The 18,414-nt window shown below is 33.6% G+C and overlaps 1 protein-coding gene across 1 annotated transcript in view; it reads left to right on the top strand.

The window, feature by feature from the left end:
• The first annotated feature begins 5,145 nt into the window (after positions 1 to 5,145).
• LOC128546081 (trichohyalin-like) overlaps positions 5,146 to 18,414 on the top strand; it is a 33,035-nt gene continuing 19,766 nt past the window's right edge. Inside the window, exons 1-12 of the mRNA XM_053544535.1 lie at positions 5,146 to 5,292; positions 6,812 to 7,040; positions 7,673 to 7,848; positions 9,914 to 10,003; positions 10,385 to 10,468; positions 10,783 to 10,860; positions 11,947 to 12,021; positions 13,625 to 13,699; positions 15,660 to 15,770; positions 16,119 to 16,193; positions 17,181 to 17,291; positions 17,636 to 17,719. Of these exons, the coding sequence (XP_053400510.1) occupies positions 5,237 to 5,292; positions 6,812 to 7,040; positions 7,673 to 7,848; positions 9,914 to 10,003; positions 10,385 to 10,468; positions 10,783 to 10,860; positions 11,947 to 12,021; positions 13,625 to 13,699; positions 15,660 to 15,770; positions 16,119 to 16,193; positions 17,181 to 17,291; positions 17,636 to 17,719 (1,244 nt within the window). The 5' untranslated portion in view covers positions 5,146 to 5,236. The remainder of the gene's footprint in view (positions 5,293 to 6,811; positions 7,041 to 7,672; positions 7,849 to 9,913; positions 10,004 to 10,384; positions 10,469 to 10,782; positions 10,861 to 11,946; positions 12,022 to 13,624; positions 13,700 to 15,659; positions 15,771 to 16,118; positions 16,194 to 17,180; positions 17,292 to 17,635; positions 17,720 to 18,414) is intronic.

Here is an 18,414-nt window from a genome sequence, read left to right as displayed (position 1 = left end):
TAACCTGCCCGCCATTATGCGATTAGACTAGATGCTCCCGCGCTGGCTTCTGTAAGTATGGTCAGACCATGATAACTATACAAAATGTTTGCAATATATATTTTCTCTTACCAAAACAGAAAAAGAAGCAAACACTAGTCTAGATGATGTTGAAAAATCTAGGCTACAAAGAATGTGCCAGGAGAAGGTTAACACAAGGAGAGAAAACAATTACAGTAATATTACAATGAGTGTTTAATTTTGGCTACCGGAATCCTAAGGCGGTGCCCGATTGTTGTTTTGTTCTGCGTATATGTGTGCGTTTGTGTACTTGTGCGTCTATGTGTCTTGGGCGTTGCCATACAGTGTTGTTATATCTTACTTGTCTGTTTATCTATGTTAGTTAGTTGTGTGTGGGTGCGGGTTTTTATGTGTGTCTTTGGTACATGAATGTCTGCGCTACTGTGGTTTACGTTGTAGTGTAACTGTGATAAAGGAACGTAGCATTCCCTTTGTATATTCATCCTTGTTCTTCTTTCCCTTTCATTCCCCTTCCCATCCTCCTTTCTACCCCTTACCCCTTCCTCCCCCTCTATCTATATTTCAACCGCCTCGGTAGCCTAGTGGTAGGGCGTCCGCTTCGAGTGCGGGAGGTCGTGGGTTCGCTCCCCGGCCGCGTCATACCAAAGACGTAAAAAATGGTACTAGCAGCTTCCTCGCTTGGCGCTCAGTATTAAGGGGATAGTGCTAGGACTGGTCAGCCTGGTGTCTGTATAACGTGCTTGGGTTGGGTATCATGCCACGTGTCTACGGCGTGATATTCCAGTGATTCAGCACTATAAAGTTGAGCATTGCGCTCACTACTACAAGTAGAAACCGTCGTTTATATGACTGAAAAATTGTTGAAAAAAAAAACGTTAAACCCAACACACACACACGCACGCACGCACACACGCTATATTTTGCATAAAATTAAAATGTACTTGTTGGATTTTAGAAGCAACCTGTCTGTAATATTTTTTCCTTTACAGCTTATTTTTGTTGCAGGCCTACTTTGCAAATGCGTGGCTCTGAGGCTGTGTTTGTGGTGCTCAGTGCTTCCGAGAAATCTACCCTTACCTATTATATTTTTAAAATTTATAGTGTAATCGTCTCTGGGTATCTGTGATGTGCGCCATGTGTTGAAATTTTCTTGGAGCATTCTGGAAGTTTGAAAGTATTTGTCATTTTTGAAGGCGCTTTCTATATTTTGAACAAAAACAAAATGCATTTTTATTACATTTTAGGCTTTAAATGGCAGTACAATAATATGAAAGTTTGAAGATTTGTAAAGCTAAATACAATAACTGGAAAAGATTATATTGAAATATAGTAAATGGCAGCTTACATGTACATCCAGCTTAAACATTTATAAGAAGTTTTGTAAAAATGCAGTGAGAACTGCAAAGTTTCTCGCTGATGCATCAGAAAACAAACTGTTACATGATCGAGTACTAAATTCATCTTTTTATCCCCTTTGTACATAGTAGTATCTCTGTATCACTGCTTTTATATTTATTGGCTTACAAGATTTTTGTCTAGGAAATAACAACGGCCGATAGACAAAAAATAAAAAGAACACCAAATAAATGGAAATATTTTCTTTTTGATTAGTAAATAAACATCTTAAATCCTGTTACAGTTTTAAGAAACAAGAGCTGTCCGTAAGACAGCACGCTCAACTTTTCTCAGTGCTTGACTCTAAATTAGAGTTTTGCCAGTAAAAAATTCCAAGTTAAAAAGGGACATAACTCTGTCAAAATTATAATCAGAGTTATGGGAATTGTGTCTCCTGGTGTAGACTTTAATAGTAAATAACTATTTAGAGTTTCAAGTCAAAAGCTTTAATAGTAACAGAAATATTTGACTTTTAACAAAACATTCTAAGTTAAAAAGGGGCATAATTCTGTCAAAATTATAATCAGAGTTATGGGGATTGTTTCACCTGGTGTAGACTGTGATGGTAAATAATCAAAAATCTGAAAAATAGATCCCTCGGAAGCACCGAGAACAAAGCAAACAGTGAAAATTGCAGACTCGGTTTTATTGAGTCTGTTCATGAGCAGTAATGGAAAATGCAACACTGCTCACGCCCCCTAGCACCGGCTTAAGCAGTATTCAATTTTCAAATCTAAATGAGTTGAAATCAATAAGTATTTTAAGTTTCTGGTCAAAAGCTTTGATAGTAACAGAGATATTTGACTTTATCGAAATCTTTAACCAAAAAAAATAAGTTAAAAAGGGGCATAATTATGTCAAAATTCAAACCAGAGTTATGGGAATTGTGTCTCCTGGTGTAGACTTTGATTGTAAACAACTATTTTGAGTTTCAAGTAAAAGGCTTTAATAGTAACATAGATATTTGATTTTATCATTTTTTTTTAATCTAAGTTAAAAAGGGGCATAATTCTGTCAAAATTATAATCAGAGTTATGGGGATTGTTTCTCCTGGTGAAGACTTTGATGGTAAATAAGTATTTTAAGTTTAAAGTCAATAGCTTTGATAGTAACAGAGATATTTGACTTTATCAAAAACTTTAACTAAAATTTCTAAGTTAAAAAGGGGCATAATTCTGTTAGAATTCAAAGCAGAGTTATGGAGATTGTTTCTCCTGGTGTAGATTTTGATAGTAAATAACTATTTTAAGTTTCAAGTCAATAGCTTTGACAGTAACAGAGATATTTGACTTTATCAAAAACTTTAACCAAAGCCGACGCCGGGGCGAGTGCAATAGCTGTACTTTTTCTTCGAAAAGTCGAGCTAAAAATGTAAGTAACAAAAAGTTAAATCAACAAATGAATTATCAGTTACCAAAACGCCTGATTTCGTAGTTCGATATTTTAAAGTTTCGTCCCAATTAAGAAAAATTTGTCTTAAAAAAGCGAATGCCAGTTTTGTAAACCAAAACTCTTTAGAGAAGATACAAACTTTCGTTCATTTCAGTGGTGAGAAAGGAAAAAGTATGATGTGAATCAAGAACATGCGCTCTCAAGAAAAGCTTAACGTAATAAGCACACAGGAATGAATCAAGAACAGTGAACTTAAATAGAGGAATTTATAGTGAATATTCGCTCTCAAGAATAGCTCCTATAAAGCGTAGGATATGATTGGATTTATAATGCTTGCATTTTTGTTGAAAGCTTAAATGTTTTGGGCTCTTAAAATTCTGTTTATTTTCACAAAAAGTGAACGATCGGAATTTATTTCTTCTACTGGACTTGTAACGAGAATGAAACGCAATGAACCCTTGCGAACGTACTAAACAATTAAACGGAACTTTTTACTTTCGGGTGTTGATTTTCGCTTAAGGTTAATTGATGAATGCAAGAAAAAAGACCTTCAGCTATTGTCAACGGAATTATATCAGCAACAAACAGTACTGTATTTCTTAAAAGTTTGAAAATTCGCTCTGATACGGATACAGCTTCTTTCTTACAGTTTCTTTCTTTATATGTTTGCAGGCTCCATAACCTCAGATTCCCTTTCTTAATTCATATTTGTTTAATTCTGCCCAATGTTTTCTCGTTTAGGGCAAACCAATTCTTTTATCTGGGGACCATATGCCGTTTTTCATGGACTTACACGCTAGTGTACCATTGAAGGTTCCATGTGCACCGCCGTTTTTTTTTGTACTTTTAGCATGTATAAATGTTGAGTTCTGCTCAACCCGGGGCTAGAGGGCGTGGACGGTAGCAATCATTTCCACCACCGTCCATGAACAGGCTCAATCCAACCGAGCCTGCAACATTTTAGTTTTGTCGCGTTAAGCGACCTGTGGAGTTTCCACTTTTTCTATGTTACTAAGTTTTTCACTTATAAATTTTGGAGACTTTTTTCTCCATTTCTAATATTTACCGGTATTATAAAAATTATCATTGTATCAAATCCTTTGCCAGGTGTTTTCGGCGATGTTTGTTATTGTTTTCTCTTAAACTGAATCTCAGATAATTGTTTAACGATAGTGAAATTTGCACCGCATATACGCTTGAAATCACCTCAAATACTGATTATGAAAATCAAACCAATACACATAACGAAAATAGGACCAATGAATGCCGAAACATCCACATATACTAAAACTCTGCATATACAATGGAAATCACCACATATAAACTGAAATCACCGCATCAGCAATGGAAAACAATGCAAATGTAAACGTCATCGTTTAAATCATCGCATAAAACATTACAAGCACAACATATAAAGTTAAAAGCACCTTATATACAGATAAGTGCACCCCGTACACAGTTAAAACCGCATAGAATGCAAAGTTAAAAGCACATCATCAACAGCTCAAGCCGACGTATATAAGATAAGGTGACTTCCACATCTACAGTTGAAACGGCCGCACATAAAGTTATACTGGGCGTCATTAAAAAGTTGCCACTTAATATATACCTCTTTATTTTTTATACAATATCGACGTCACCTTTTCATGGTTTGTGCGCGGTCTATTACTCATAGACCCTGTCTGATCATGTCTCCTAACCCATTTCATGACTGTCAGGTGAGAACAGCACATATGGCGTGTAATTCCACAACATGAAAGTTCGGCGTCAACCGTGCCAATGGCCTGATGGCGTTGGTCGTGCCTTAAACGTGCAATTCTTAACAAAGATATTCTGGTTTTTAACGTATTCCTTTTAGTCTATCGACTCACTTTCAAGTGCGATGAATGATTTTTGATAAAATTTTCGTACATGTCGATTTTGCTCGAAAAAGTCATTTTGCACGTGCAGCCCGTGCCTCAAATGGAATTCATCGAATTTGACAAATCTTTACACCAGTGACGTCTCAGTTGCGTCAAAAATGTAGTCGAGTTATGCTTTTAACACAGTCCAATGCGATTTTTAAAATATAAAGGCCATTAGGGTGGTAACTTTTCAGTGACGCTGAGTATATATATACGGTATACATTCTATCAAAGTATACACCTGAAAGCATTGCATATACGTCTAAAAGGACCGCATACCACAAATACTAATAAAAACATCCATAGCGAACCGTACACATGTATAAACATGGCACATATATGTGGAGGATATAAGTACAGCAGTATTATATCAACATCAGAAGACAGCTATGACTTTCCATATATTGGTAAATTAAACCTGTAACGACCGTAACGATTGTCCCCCTTAGTATAATTGAATACCTTCCTGGTTTAAGGTTTACGTGTTGTCTTTAGCCGGATTTATCTCAGGATAAAGAAAGGAAATGGCAACAGCATCACCTTCTCACGACATCAGTCAAGAGAGGCCCGAATCAGAAAGGTTTGTTTGTTTGTTTGTTTATTTGATCATTTAGTTAGTTAGATACATTTGTAGATATATTGAAGAAAAACAATTATATTGTTATTAATTCTGAATTGTAAGCTGAAGTTTTAAACAGAAAAAGATATTTTGAAGAAAAACATAAATGTAAGAACTTTTCAAACTTCATTGTATGCAAGACACATTACATTTAAAATCTTGATAGAAAAACGAAAGTACAGAATTTATAAAATCTTAAAACGAAAGTAGGTGCTAACTGATAGTGAACACATACATGTCAACATACACGCATTGCGCGTGTGTCACACGCATTTTGGCCCTAGATCACGCTCGTACTATTCCAAGTCACAGGCATTTAAAAATGAAACAATCAGATTTTTTTTCGTAGAAAATTACTGAATCGAACTTGACCGGCGACATTGACACGGTGTTTTCATTCTGTTTCATATCGCATAATACAGCTTTTACATTCACCAGTGCGACAGGTAATTTCTACCCATAAAAAGTAAACATTGAGGGAGACGATTTTAAACCAGGTCTATTTTGTATTGAAAAAAAAAACACCCTGAATTTTCCATGTTGGGGCGTCTCAGGCTTCTATTGGGCTTCAGCATCCAGACCCTCCAACCTTCCCTTCGAACCCCAGTCACACTCGAGACCTTTGTAGTGCCTTGACAGCTATGTGAACATACACATTAATGAAAGATTACATGTCAGGTATAATTCAAAAATGTAATACAGGACAACTTCTCCAGAGCGACCCTCTCTTAAGCAAAACCCTCGCTATAACCACAGGGATCCGTCACGTGCTGTGATAGAGGGGTAAAATTTCTTTTAAATGTTTTTAAATGAAATTCAAGAAAAAAATACATATAAACCATATATAGAGACAAGGGGGATAACATGGTGAATTTCAATTTTTTCCCTACGTTCTTGTACCCTGTGCTATCGTGCAACATTTTGGTAATAGCCGACTCGTAACTACTGAACTACACGAGCAAAGGATGATAGTAACAGAAAATGTATACTTTTCCCACCTTAAAATGTACCAAAAATCGTAAATTATAATTTTCTATATGCTGATCGCGTAAAGCATTGACACGGTCATGTCCAGGTGCAAACTGAAATAAATAGCGGTTTATATGTATTTTTTTTTTTCTTAATTTCATTTAAAAACATTTAAAAGAAATTTTACCCCTCTATCATAGCACGTGACGGATCCCTGTGTCTATAACAACATCATTAAAATTTCCCAAAGCTGAAATATACTATCGAATTTACCTCTCCAGAACAACAACCTCTACATAACAATCAATATTTGTATCTTCCGAAGGGTGTTGCTTTACAGAGGTTGTACTGTATACATACTTTCGACACTTGATAACGCATATGGAGAATTTATACAGACCCGTACTTGCATGCATACACTTTAAAAAGCTAGTGTTCATTCATGCTCATGAGAGTCGGCAATGGGCGTTTTTTTTTCAGTATTTACAAATATATTGGGTTTGAATTTTAGGGAAATAACATTATGGACAAGAAATCATATTGCATATTTCCAACACGACATTGATACCCTAAAACTGCAAACACTAGCCGCTTCGAAGGCATATAAAGATTTATCGAAAGAACAAGCAAATATAGAAAGAAAATCACACAAAGAGAAAAGTAAAGAGCTTCACGGATGTATTGACAAGTATCAAAACTGTATATCGGTTTTGAAGAAAGCATGTGACAAGATTTCTTGGGTATGTAGTCAAATTAAATGGTTATTTTATATATGTTTAATCAATGTATGTAATCTTATGTATATATATTATGCTGTCATTTGATTAGGCATACATATATAAAGTACAAATCCTCTTCTGAGAAAAAGTAACGGCATACCTTTTTATGATTAAAGTAACTATCGATTATTACTATCAATATGATGTAAAAGATTATTCTCTTTATAAAAGGTCATATTACACTTGATTCATGTAATATTTTCAAATAACTGAGACCTTTGCGTGTTTTATTGACTGATTTACCACGGCTAAAGCTCACTCTAGGATTTGAATCCTCTTCTTTTGATTCTAGTTTAGCACCGACAATGTTCTTTCTTTTTCATTGTAATTAATTAGGTAGTGTTAGCTTATTAATTGTTTTTATGCCATCAAACACCAGACATTGCAACTTTCGGCGTGTATTTTCTAATCCCTGAATTTCATTACATGACTCTTTTTGGCGCTGAAACGTGAACCTGTTTTGTTTTAATGTACACCACCAATAATCAACGACATTTCTTTTTGTTTGGTGATTTTTTTTACGAATGAACGGAACATATTTCACTTAATTGTTTGATACAAAAATGTATGTCTACAAATGTTTCTTTTTATAGGTTGTGAATAACGAAAATCCTAAAGTACCTTTGGTTGAAAAAAGATCAACATATGATGAGAGACACAAGAAAAAGAACAAATCTTCAAGCTATAGGGACAATTTTCAACAGCAAGAATGTGCCCGGTGTTACAGAAAAGACGCTGAAATCATGAAGCTTGAATCAGATTTGGAAAGGTAAGCGTTACTCTTCATTGAGCCGCACCATGAAAAAACCAACATAGTGCGTTTGCGACCAGCATGGATCCAGACCAGCCTGCGCATCCTATAGTGCGTTTGCGACCAGCATGGATCCAGACCAGCCTGCGCATCCTATAGTGCGTTTGCGACCAGCATGGATCCAGCGCACAGTCTGGCCAGGATCCATGCTGTTTGCTTTCAAACCCTACTGTAATTAGGGAAACCATTAGCGATCAACATGGATCCTGACCAGACTGCGAGGATGCGCAGGCTGGTCTGGATCCATGCTTGTCGCAAACGCACTATGTTGGTTTTCTCATGTTGCGGCTCATTTATATGTCTCTTCTGTAAGATATTTGCATTTATCGAACAAAGAAAGAAAACAAAAGCGTTAAGACCTAAATGCTAATCATTTGTGCCAAAACTCAGTATTTAAGAAGGGCCCTATGGTATACAATTTCGGTCAAATGTCTAAGGTAATGGAATGTAATTTTGGTCTGTGATTTAAAATTGTTTTAAACTAAACGCGGGAATACTGACGGAAACGGTGCAAAGGGAAAACAGTTAAAAGATAGGGAAATATTTTTGAAACGATTGTTAAACAATGTTGCAGGAAAATGGTAGGGGTTAAAGCCAGAAGATTGTCGCAAGTAAATTAGTTAAAATACGGTACGGGTACGACGCAGGAAGTAGGACGAGTGGCGTAATCTTTATAGGTAGAACAACACTTAATCTGGCTGTTCTTTATTTCACATAAAATCTCAAGCTCCTCACAGCGGTTACCTTCATTTGCGTTCATTATAACCGCTGCATTCACAATACACCATGTGACGATGAGAAAGTCACTTGCCACTGCAAAATGGCGGAGTTCTCTTACTAGCAGATTATCTATTTTTCTTATCTATTTGACAAAAATCACTTCAATTTGTTATTTGAACAATATTAAATATCTAGTTGTGAATAATGCAGTTAAAAACTGTTCTGTTCTGTTCTTTTAACCTAATGAGATTAAACAACTCATGATTGCAGGTATTAAATATACCGTAAGGGGAAGTAATCGCTGCGGGGAGTTTGATAGAATCCAGTTACTTGATAACGGTACTGCGACATTTCCTAAAATATCAGAGTTTCAGAAATTTAATGTATTCCCATAAAGAACCAGATCTATACTTACGATAGAAAAAAAAAGATAAAGGAGTATTTACGTTTGTAAAAGAAAGCTAAAATTAATTAAATACAATCTTCTGCATTTACTCCTTTTCGCTTCTTTCAATGGCTCTTTTCGAGACATCAACTTCTTACGCCGCATATTTTTTTATTCAGCATGCAATTTCAATAGAATGATATACATACATACTGAAACGTAATGGGGTGAAAATAAGCGTGAAGGCACGAGGAAAGGAAGAAACGTTAAGTCTAATATTGATAGGCTTACATTTGACTTGGTGGTGATCAGTCTATATAGCAAACTGCATCCCTTGGCTACATTAACTTTCCTCTGTGGGGAGACCACTGCGTGAGGGATTGTCTGTGTAGCGCAGACGCTGCAATCAGACGCTCTTCGTATTTCCAAACCCAACCAGAAATGAATACGAAAAGTGTTTTAATGTATTTTTATATTAATATTTTTATTTGAGTCATATGTATCAGTCTCATTTCCATATTTGTATGAATTGGGTTATTCAAAGAAAGGTCATCGTATTTGTCTATTCAAATCAAATATGAAATGAGAATCAACATATTGAATGTTTTTGTTTATAACAGTTTAATGACATCGATTGCGATAATAGCTTAAAGATTATTTGAATAGCGCTCAAATCCGATTCCAGAAAAATCTAGAACCGTTGTTACATGCGATGGTCATGGCCCCTGAGGGCTCGAACTAACACCCTCTGGACTTTAAACGTAAAACACCGTTTCGCTATTTTTGTTTTGAAGCCAAAAATGAATATTGAGGAAAAGACAATACGGTGTTCAAATTGGTTTAACATAAAATATCACAAGAAACAGATGTGCAAAATTATATTAACATCTTTTGTAAATATTGTTTACATGTATGCAGGAAAATAGCGGATCATGGAGAAGAAATGAAAAGAACAATAGCGAGATATGAAGAAAAAATTAAAAGAGAGGAAATCGAGTACCAAGCAAGGTAAACTATAACAATACAATTTTCTACATAAAATATCAACAACAAACTATTTAAAGTTGACCTAATATTTTTAAGCTTGATACCAAATAAACAACAAATCATTTTTTGTCGTATTTGTTTTCGGTGCATACTAAATGAAGAACAAAATACATTTATTTCATATTGTAAAGAGTTTGCATTCACTTATTCACAAGGAAGGTTGAAATAATAATTTATAACTGAAATTGAGACAAGTGTACTGAGATCATAAGCAATGGATTACATAAGAATTACTTTTATGCATTGTGTTGATTCACTTGAAACTAATTACTTGAAACAGAAACAGGTTTGTTACTTAATCTGTTGGAGAGACAATCAATATCCTTATTTCTACTTTTAAAGCCGAAAAAGAATGCACGATGAAAAAGAAGAACTTCTTGGACGATTGCAAATGGAGATTGAAGAGAAGGAGAATGTTCTACGAAGGTTTTATTGTTATTCTAAATCTCCATTCTAACTGCTGTTTGCTTTGAAGGTTTTGAATCATTGTTTTTATTTTTCTAGACCTTTGAGATCATGTAGTTTAATGACTGAGTCTTCCAAAGGATCTTTATAATGGACTTCCAATTAAGCCTATGCTAGAAGGTGTGAGGGTTGTTACATTTTTCATTCCCTCTGAAGAACAAAATCATGCCGAGATATAATCTGCTTGATTGCAATCTACATGCACACATCCAGCGGATCTCCGTATAACGAAAAGAAATGTGTGTAAAATTTGAAACTTCTTTTCTTTATTGCAGAACAAACGAAGAAATGGAACGAACAATTATAAAGCATGAAGTAGAAACGAAAAGAAAAGAAGAGGAATGTCAAGAAAAGTAAATTTTCACTATATAGTTTTCCACGTATGAATTGAAGATGAAATGGTATCAATTTTAGTTAGCCTAATTATTTCAAGCTTAAAACCAAAATAAAATATAGTACATGTAGTACGAAAGGTAATGTTTGAATGAATGTTTCCGAAATCATTATGATTTCACACAGCAGGAGATTATTTCAATACATTTGTGAATTGGGTTCTTTTCACTCAACTAGAAATATAAACTCTGTCATCAATGAAACAAAGAAAAGTGATCCGCTGAGTTACTGTAATAATTATGGAAGTGGTAATCAACATACTGATCTGTTTTCCTTTTAAAGTATCTTATATGGTCTGGATTTTGGCGAGACCTAAATGTTTATTTGAATTTCCGTAATGTTTTCTTCTTGGACAAAAAAAACCATTCACATTTGGGGCTAGAACCAACGAGTCTGGATTACGTGACCGACACCTTAAGCATTAGGCCAATATTCCCCTCTTATTTTCTAGAAGCCAGAGTCACAAATGGATATGCAGTCCTTAAAAATTAATGTTGGTTTCCTTTCTGTTAATATAACTGATATTTTGTCATGCACATAAGTGTCGGGTATCATCCTAGATTATAAAGGGAAACATATTTTAAACCTTCACTTCACGTGACAAATTACTTTCCATAACATTTGTGTTAATCTGTTACAGAAAGTAAAGACGGAAATTCCTTTTATAATTATTATATTTATGAACACAAATTTAAAAACAATATTAAACTCATTTCGTTTTCCATGTACTATTTATATATTACATTTTGGAAGAACATATTGTAGCACGAGAACCTAATTATATATTTCCCTAAAATGTACCAGAACTTACTTTTCAATGGTGGGAAGTTGAAAATGTACAGTTTTATATCCAGTTATATCCGCGTGATGGAGGCCAAACACCACAGTTAACCTTTCCAACATTTACTCTATAAAGGTTTCGCAAGTTATGCCGCAGTAAATGCGTTTTTGATCCGAGCGATACTGGAAATAAAAATTTGATTTTCCCAACTATTTAAACGACGGAAAGATAAAATGCGTAAAATCAAAATGTTCTATTTTTACAGAGCCAATGAAACGGAAATACAAATTGCAAAGTATGAAGTAGAACTCAAGAGAAAAGAAGCGGAATGTCAAGAAAAGTAAATTGTTACAATATGATTTTCTTGTTCAACAGGTGATATGAAAAACAAAATATATAAAGTTAGTGTAATTGTTTCAAGCTGAAAACCAAATTATACACGAAAACGTATACAAAAGGGATTGTTCAGTCTAAACATTTGATTTGATAAATCCATGAGGTCAAGAACAGTAAATTATTCCAGGTTTTCTTTTATGCATTGTTTAAATAAACAAACTGACGGAAGGGGAAGAAGCCTTTTATAGATTTATTTCGATGGCAAAATACAATACATATCTGTAGCTCTGACCAGCCTATAAACCGGGCAAGTTTATTTCATAAGTACAACAACACTGTTAACCCAGTTAAACGAGCTGTAGATTCTATCAATATGACTATTTACGAAATCAAAATGCATGGCTATAGATATAGGATGATAATTAGATGGTTATCAGTTAGAAATGATAAGTCTAATTCGATAATCAAGTGAGATCATTTATTATTATAATAAGCTGAATTGATAAGATATCATTTACGCGCTAATTTAAAATCCATTTGGTATTATTGATATTTTGTTTTATTATACCTCACTTTTGTCTACAATGGTAAAATCCCATTACCCGAAAAGGAGATATTTTGACTATCAGAAACATTTTCAGTCTTTTTGACACGTGACCAAGCGAAAGTGACTGTCAGGTCATGTGACCGCGCTGATATTTTGAATGTCATATAAGGGCAAATAACTGCTTCAGGTTTTTAGCCATATGATTGCGTCCCTTGTACACATTGTCATATTGTAATGACGTTGCTATTCAGTGTGTACACAACTGATTACCGCGCTAAAGATGAAACTGTTGAATTAAATGAACCAGAAACATTTTTAAAACTTTTTTATGTGTTTAGTTTTGTTCGGTATAATAAAATAAATACCATATGGCATAGTGTGTGACATTGATATTGTCAACCCTCGGAACAGAATGTCACCACTCGGCTATCGCCTCGGGTGACATTCTGCCCTCGGGTTGACAATATCAATGTCACACACGCTGCCATATGGTATTTATATAATGTACAGAAGTGTCAAGTAAAATCCCAAAGAAAGATATATTTTAAATACTTTTTTTCACACGAAAATTCCGTATATATACATTACTGGCTATCTGTCATGTTTAACGACTCAAGAAATGAAATGCTTTTCAAAATTATAATTGTTTTAGAAGAAAAGAATTAAAAAAAAAATACAAATTGGAAAATATCGCTAATTTATTTTATTTTGTAAGTACATGTAGCACGAGAAACTAATTACATTTATCCTAAAAATGCTTCAAATATACTAGAAAATTGTTACTTGATGACAATGGCTAAAAACTCGAAAGTGCACGTGATTAGAGGCAAATTTAATGTCACGGTATTGCAGTTCTGCCTTTCTAACATGTATGCATATTTTTGAAATTTAGCATTGCCAAACAAATGTCATCGGTAACAATTTGAGCGATCATTCTTAGTTAGGTCATAAAAAAAACTTTAGGTGCTATCACTTTGAAAATAAAATAATGACTATTCTCACTATTTGCGCGAAGGATAGAAATGAGCGTAAAAATTCAAACATATTCTCCGCATTACAGAATAAAGGAAACAGAAAGACAAATTTCAGCTTATGAAGAAGGGCTTAAAAGAAAGGAAGCGGAATGTCAAGAAAAGTAAGTTGTGTTTTCCGCGTAATGTGAGAAAAAAAAACATTAATACTTTGCCTATTTATTCAAGCTGAACACAATTTTTTTTCTATGGAATAATATACGAAAGTCATTGTTTAATCTATACAGTTTCGCATTTTTGTGTCATACGTCATGTTTAAGGTTAACATGTCAGTTGAATAGATCGATATTTTTTTATGGTAATATTAACTTTTGGAATGATTTACCTGTAAAATATTCGCAATGTATGTATTAAATAAATAGTCTTAAATGTTTTAAAGAAAGTTACAAGATATGTCTAAATTGTAATATACAGAATCATTGATTGGTCCTTTTTAAATATCACTAAAATGAATTACATGTAGTTGCATATCATTATTTTTTCGATATCAGAGTCTTTCGTAAAATGAATGTATGAACGAGTCAAGTATTTAATTACGTTGTGAATGAATGGTGATAGTATGTAAATCGCATTATCTGTTTTAGTGATTATAGATATTTCATTTTTGATTGTACATGTAGTTTTTGATATAGTTTTGGCGTTGTCCGTCCGTCGTCCGGACGCATAACTAAGAAGTGGTTTGGAATATCAAAAAGCTTCATATACATGTTCACCATTGTAGGGAAATGCAGCACGTCAAGTGTCAATCAGATTGCCCATGTAACACCAGTGTTACGGACCGTTGTAGTTTCTAATGTTAACTATAAATGTTATTATAAATGCGGCAATGTCTGCCTCGTAACTTGTAAAATATTTGACCTAGAACTATGAAACTTAAATTTAACTTATATCACCATTATGCGGTAGTGCACACATAATTTCATAATGATCTCTTCTGTAACTTCAGAGGTATTGCCCTTTAATTGTTTAAAAACACATATTTGTACATAATTAACTAACCAATCGATAGAATTTCATTAAACTACATTCATTTTATTCCATGAACATTTATTATCAACATGTGAAATTTTTACCAACATCCGATCACCCTCACCGCCCTGGTCAAACCCCCTCCCCCACCCATTTTTCTCATTTTTTTCCCATCAATATTTATTATCAAAAAGTGAAGTTTTGTACCCTCTGCCGGTCACCCTCATCCCCGTGATCACGCTATGATTATGATTTATTTATGCATCGCGGTAATTGAATCGTGCTAAGGTTAGTATTTATTCATGCATCGCTGTGATTGGATCATGCTTTGATTAGGATTTAACAAAACTAAAAGTATTTCAATAGTCTATGCATCGGGATTTTTTCAGTTGATATGGTATCATGATGAAAAAAGAAAGGTTATTTGTAGTTTCTTCGTTTATACTAAATCGTTTTATTAAGTTATGTTGTGGTGAAAGCTTATAGTTATTTGATTTGCTGGAGTTTTTTGACAAAACAGAAATGATGTCATATGAGTAATGTAGACAAAATTCTATATTGAGACTGTAGTAGAACGATATAGCGGACAGGCTGCTTTAAAAATCCAACGACAAGTATTTTGACCTAAAATCAAGCTGCAAAAATGGTGATGGGTAGCGAAAGGTGTAGGTGTCTTTTGGGAAGTGGTAAAAAACTAACATGAATATTCAAAAACCCTGCGGATTGAGTGTTCGACACGTAGCAAATAGATCACCACTCCCCTCTTACTTGTTTGAGGCCACAGAAGAATGCACGACCAAAAGAAAGGCTGTCATTGTCGATTACACAAACTTTTAAATTCATGTTTTCTGTTTGTAACTTTATATGTTTTATATTCCTGTTGATCATCACTCTTCTGCTTTTATAAAAAAAATCAGATATATCTGAAGAAGTATAACTATTGATATGCTTGAAAATAAGAGTGTACTTATCTATATGCTTTATTCTTTAGAATCAACTGGATAGGTAAAATTAAAATTATACTATCCCGTTTATATAAAATAATAGATGAAAAGAACTTAATGTGCAAAAATATAAGTTTCATTGTCGTTGTAGAATAAACCAATGTTTGAAAAGTAAAATAGCAGATTATGAAGCAGAAACAAAAAGAAAAATACGGGGATATGAAGAAGAACTTAAAAGGAAAGAAGCTGACTATCAAGAAAGGTAAACTATACCAATATATGATTCAATTCTTTTTCAAAGTTCTCGACAAAGTATTCAAAGTTAACTCCAATTTATATCCAGTGGCATCAGTGAGATTGGAGACAATTATAAAACAAAATGATAAAACACTTAACTGACATGTATTCCGTAGATGCCTAGCAAATATATCGGCCATGCGGCCATGTTCCTATTTTGAGTTGCCAAACAAAAAGCCATCGTCAATAATTTGAACGTCCAGTCTCAGTAATAACCAAGTGTAATTTTAGGTGCTATCACTTTGGAAACAAAATTATGGCTATGTCAAATATTAACATAATGGAAAGAAATAACTTGTATTCTTTATTACAGAACAAAAGAAACGGAAATGCAAATTGCAACGTATGAAGTTGAACTAAACAGGATAGAAACTGAATGTCAAGAAAGGTAAATTGTCACAATAGTTATGATTTTCCCCATATGATATGAAGAATAAAATTAATCATTTTAAGCTGACGACCAACATATAGTATGAAAACAAATACTAAAATCATTGTTCAGCCTAAACATTCTCACATTCTTATACCATCTATACACTATACTTCGTATTGAGATCCTTATTATCATTTAACAAAAACGGATGTCTATTTCAATATCTTCTTGCATCAAGTAATTTTAGGTAAAACTTAAACTTTATTTAGTATTCTAATATACGGGGGAGAGTTCTCTGTCTTAATATGTTTCAAATAGAAGGGGTTATCAATATACTGGTTTGTATCTTATTTATTTGAAATCGATTGTGGTGACAGCCTATAGTTGTTTAAATCTCTGGATTTCTGGAAAAGTAGCAATGTTATCATATGATACGTTATTAGGACTGAAGTGGGGATTGAACCAACAACATCTGGATAGAGCAGTTAAACCTTAACCGCCAGAGCACGGCTCTTGGGTTGTTAACTCTACTGAAAATATATACCCTGTCATCAATGAAACAAAGGAAAGTGATCCGCTGACTTACTTTGATAACTGTAGAGGTTGTAATCAACATACTTGGTGAAACCTAAACGTTTATTTAAATTTCCGTCATGTTCTCTTCGTTGAAAAAAAACAGACCAATTTGGGGCTCGAACCAACGACGTCTGTATTACGCGACCAACACCTTAAGACATTAGACCACTTCCTGAGGCAAGAGTCATAAATGGTGTGCAGTATTTTAAATTTAATATCGGTGTTCGTATTCTAAAAAAGCAGAATTCCTTGCTAGTAACTTCATTATTAGACACATCGGCTTTTATCTTTTATATAAAGAGAGAGATATTTAAAGAAATGTTAATATCGATGTACATGATCATGAGAATATTAATTTAATTATTCAAAATATAGATATTAAATGTAATGCGTTTTATAAAATATATGTTTTCTTTAACGGTGCAGAATAAACATAGATGTTGAGAGAAAAATAGCGGACTATGAAGAAGAAACAAAGAGAAAAATATTTGGATACGAAGAACAAATTAAAAGGAATAAAACTGTTTACCAAGAAAGGTTAACTATACGTTTAATTAAAGTATATATAATTAGTAAAAGTATGTAAATATCACTTAATTGATTGATTTAGATAACGCAAACAACACATCATTACATCATATCAGTTTCACTCAATGCCATCCATCTAATTAAAAAAAACGTGTTTATTCTCATGCAAAATTAAAAAAAAACACTTCTTACAATAACTTTGGTAAATGCGCTGAAATTACTAATAGTGTAGTAGTTTATTATTTATTTTATGTTTTCCAAACTAGCATGTAATACAGTATCACATGAATTGAAAATCCGTTCGCAACTAAATTTGTTAGAGCCTCAATCAGCATCATAATTTCTGTTTAAAGTCTAAGAAGAATTCAAGACGAAAACGAAAGTCTTCGTAGTCAACTGCAGATGGAAACTGAAACGAAAGAGAGTGCTCTACGAAGGTTTTAAATTTATTTTGATTTTTTTCCATTGTTGTTTGTTTTTAAAGTTTTGATGTGTTCCAGTTCTTTAGGGTCGTGTAGTTCATTAAATGTTTTAGTATACGAAAGATAGATACTAGTTACTGTAACTGTTTGATAAGTTAAAGAAAGAGACCCTAAATCGAAAATTAGTTAAAGTTAATCTAATCCGCATGAATATGAAATTAATTAATCACTAAATAGGAAAGAAATAACTCGCATTTCTTTTCTGAATATATTGCTGATATCATGTTATGCACACAGGTGTCATGTGGCACGTTACAAATACCATCTCATGATTTCAGAAAGACCTTTGTTTATCTGTAATTTCTAATGAAAGATAGTTGCAAGTAAGGAAAAGAATTGCCCTGTATAATTATTATATTTATGAACACAAATACACGCACGTGAAGAAAGCCAAATATAACAAAATAAGATCACAGTTATCCTTTCTAACATATAAATGTTCCGCAAGTTTTACCGCAGTGAATGCGGTTAAATTACATTTTTACATTGTCCATGTTGCCAACAAAAACAAGATTATATGATCTCAGCGTTCATCTACAACATGTTTATCGGCAATGAACAGTGAACAGTTCTAACTTTAGATGCTATCACGTTGAAGTAAAATTTTGACTATGCCTACTATTAAGACGACAGAAAGAAGAAATGCATTA

This window comes from Mercenaria mercenaria, chromosome 5, assembly GCF_021730395.1.
Source record: "Mercenaria mercenaria strain notata chromosome 5, MADL_Memer_1, whole genome shotgun sequence".
In the NCBI taxonomy this organism is placed as follows: Eukaryota; Metazoa; Mollusca; class Bivalvia; order Venerida; family Veneridae; genus Mercenaria; species Mercenaria mercenaria.
The sequence above is the reverse complement of the archived record's forward strand: the minus strand, read 5'-3'. Positions and strand labels throughout refer to the sequence as shown.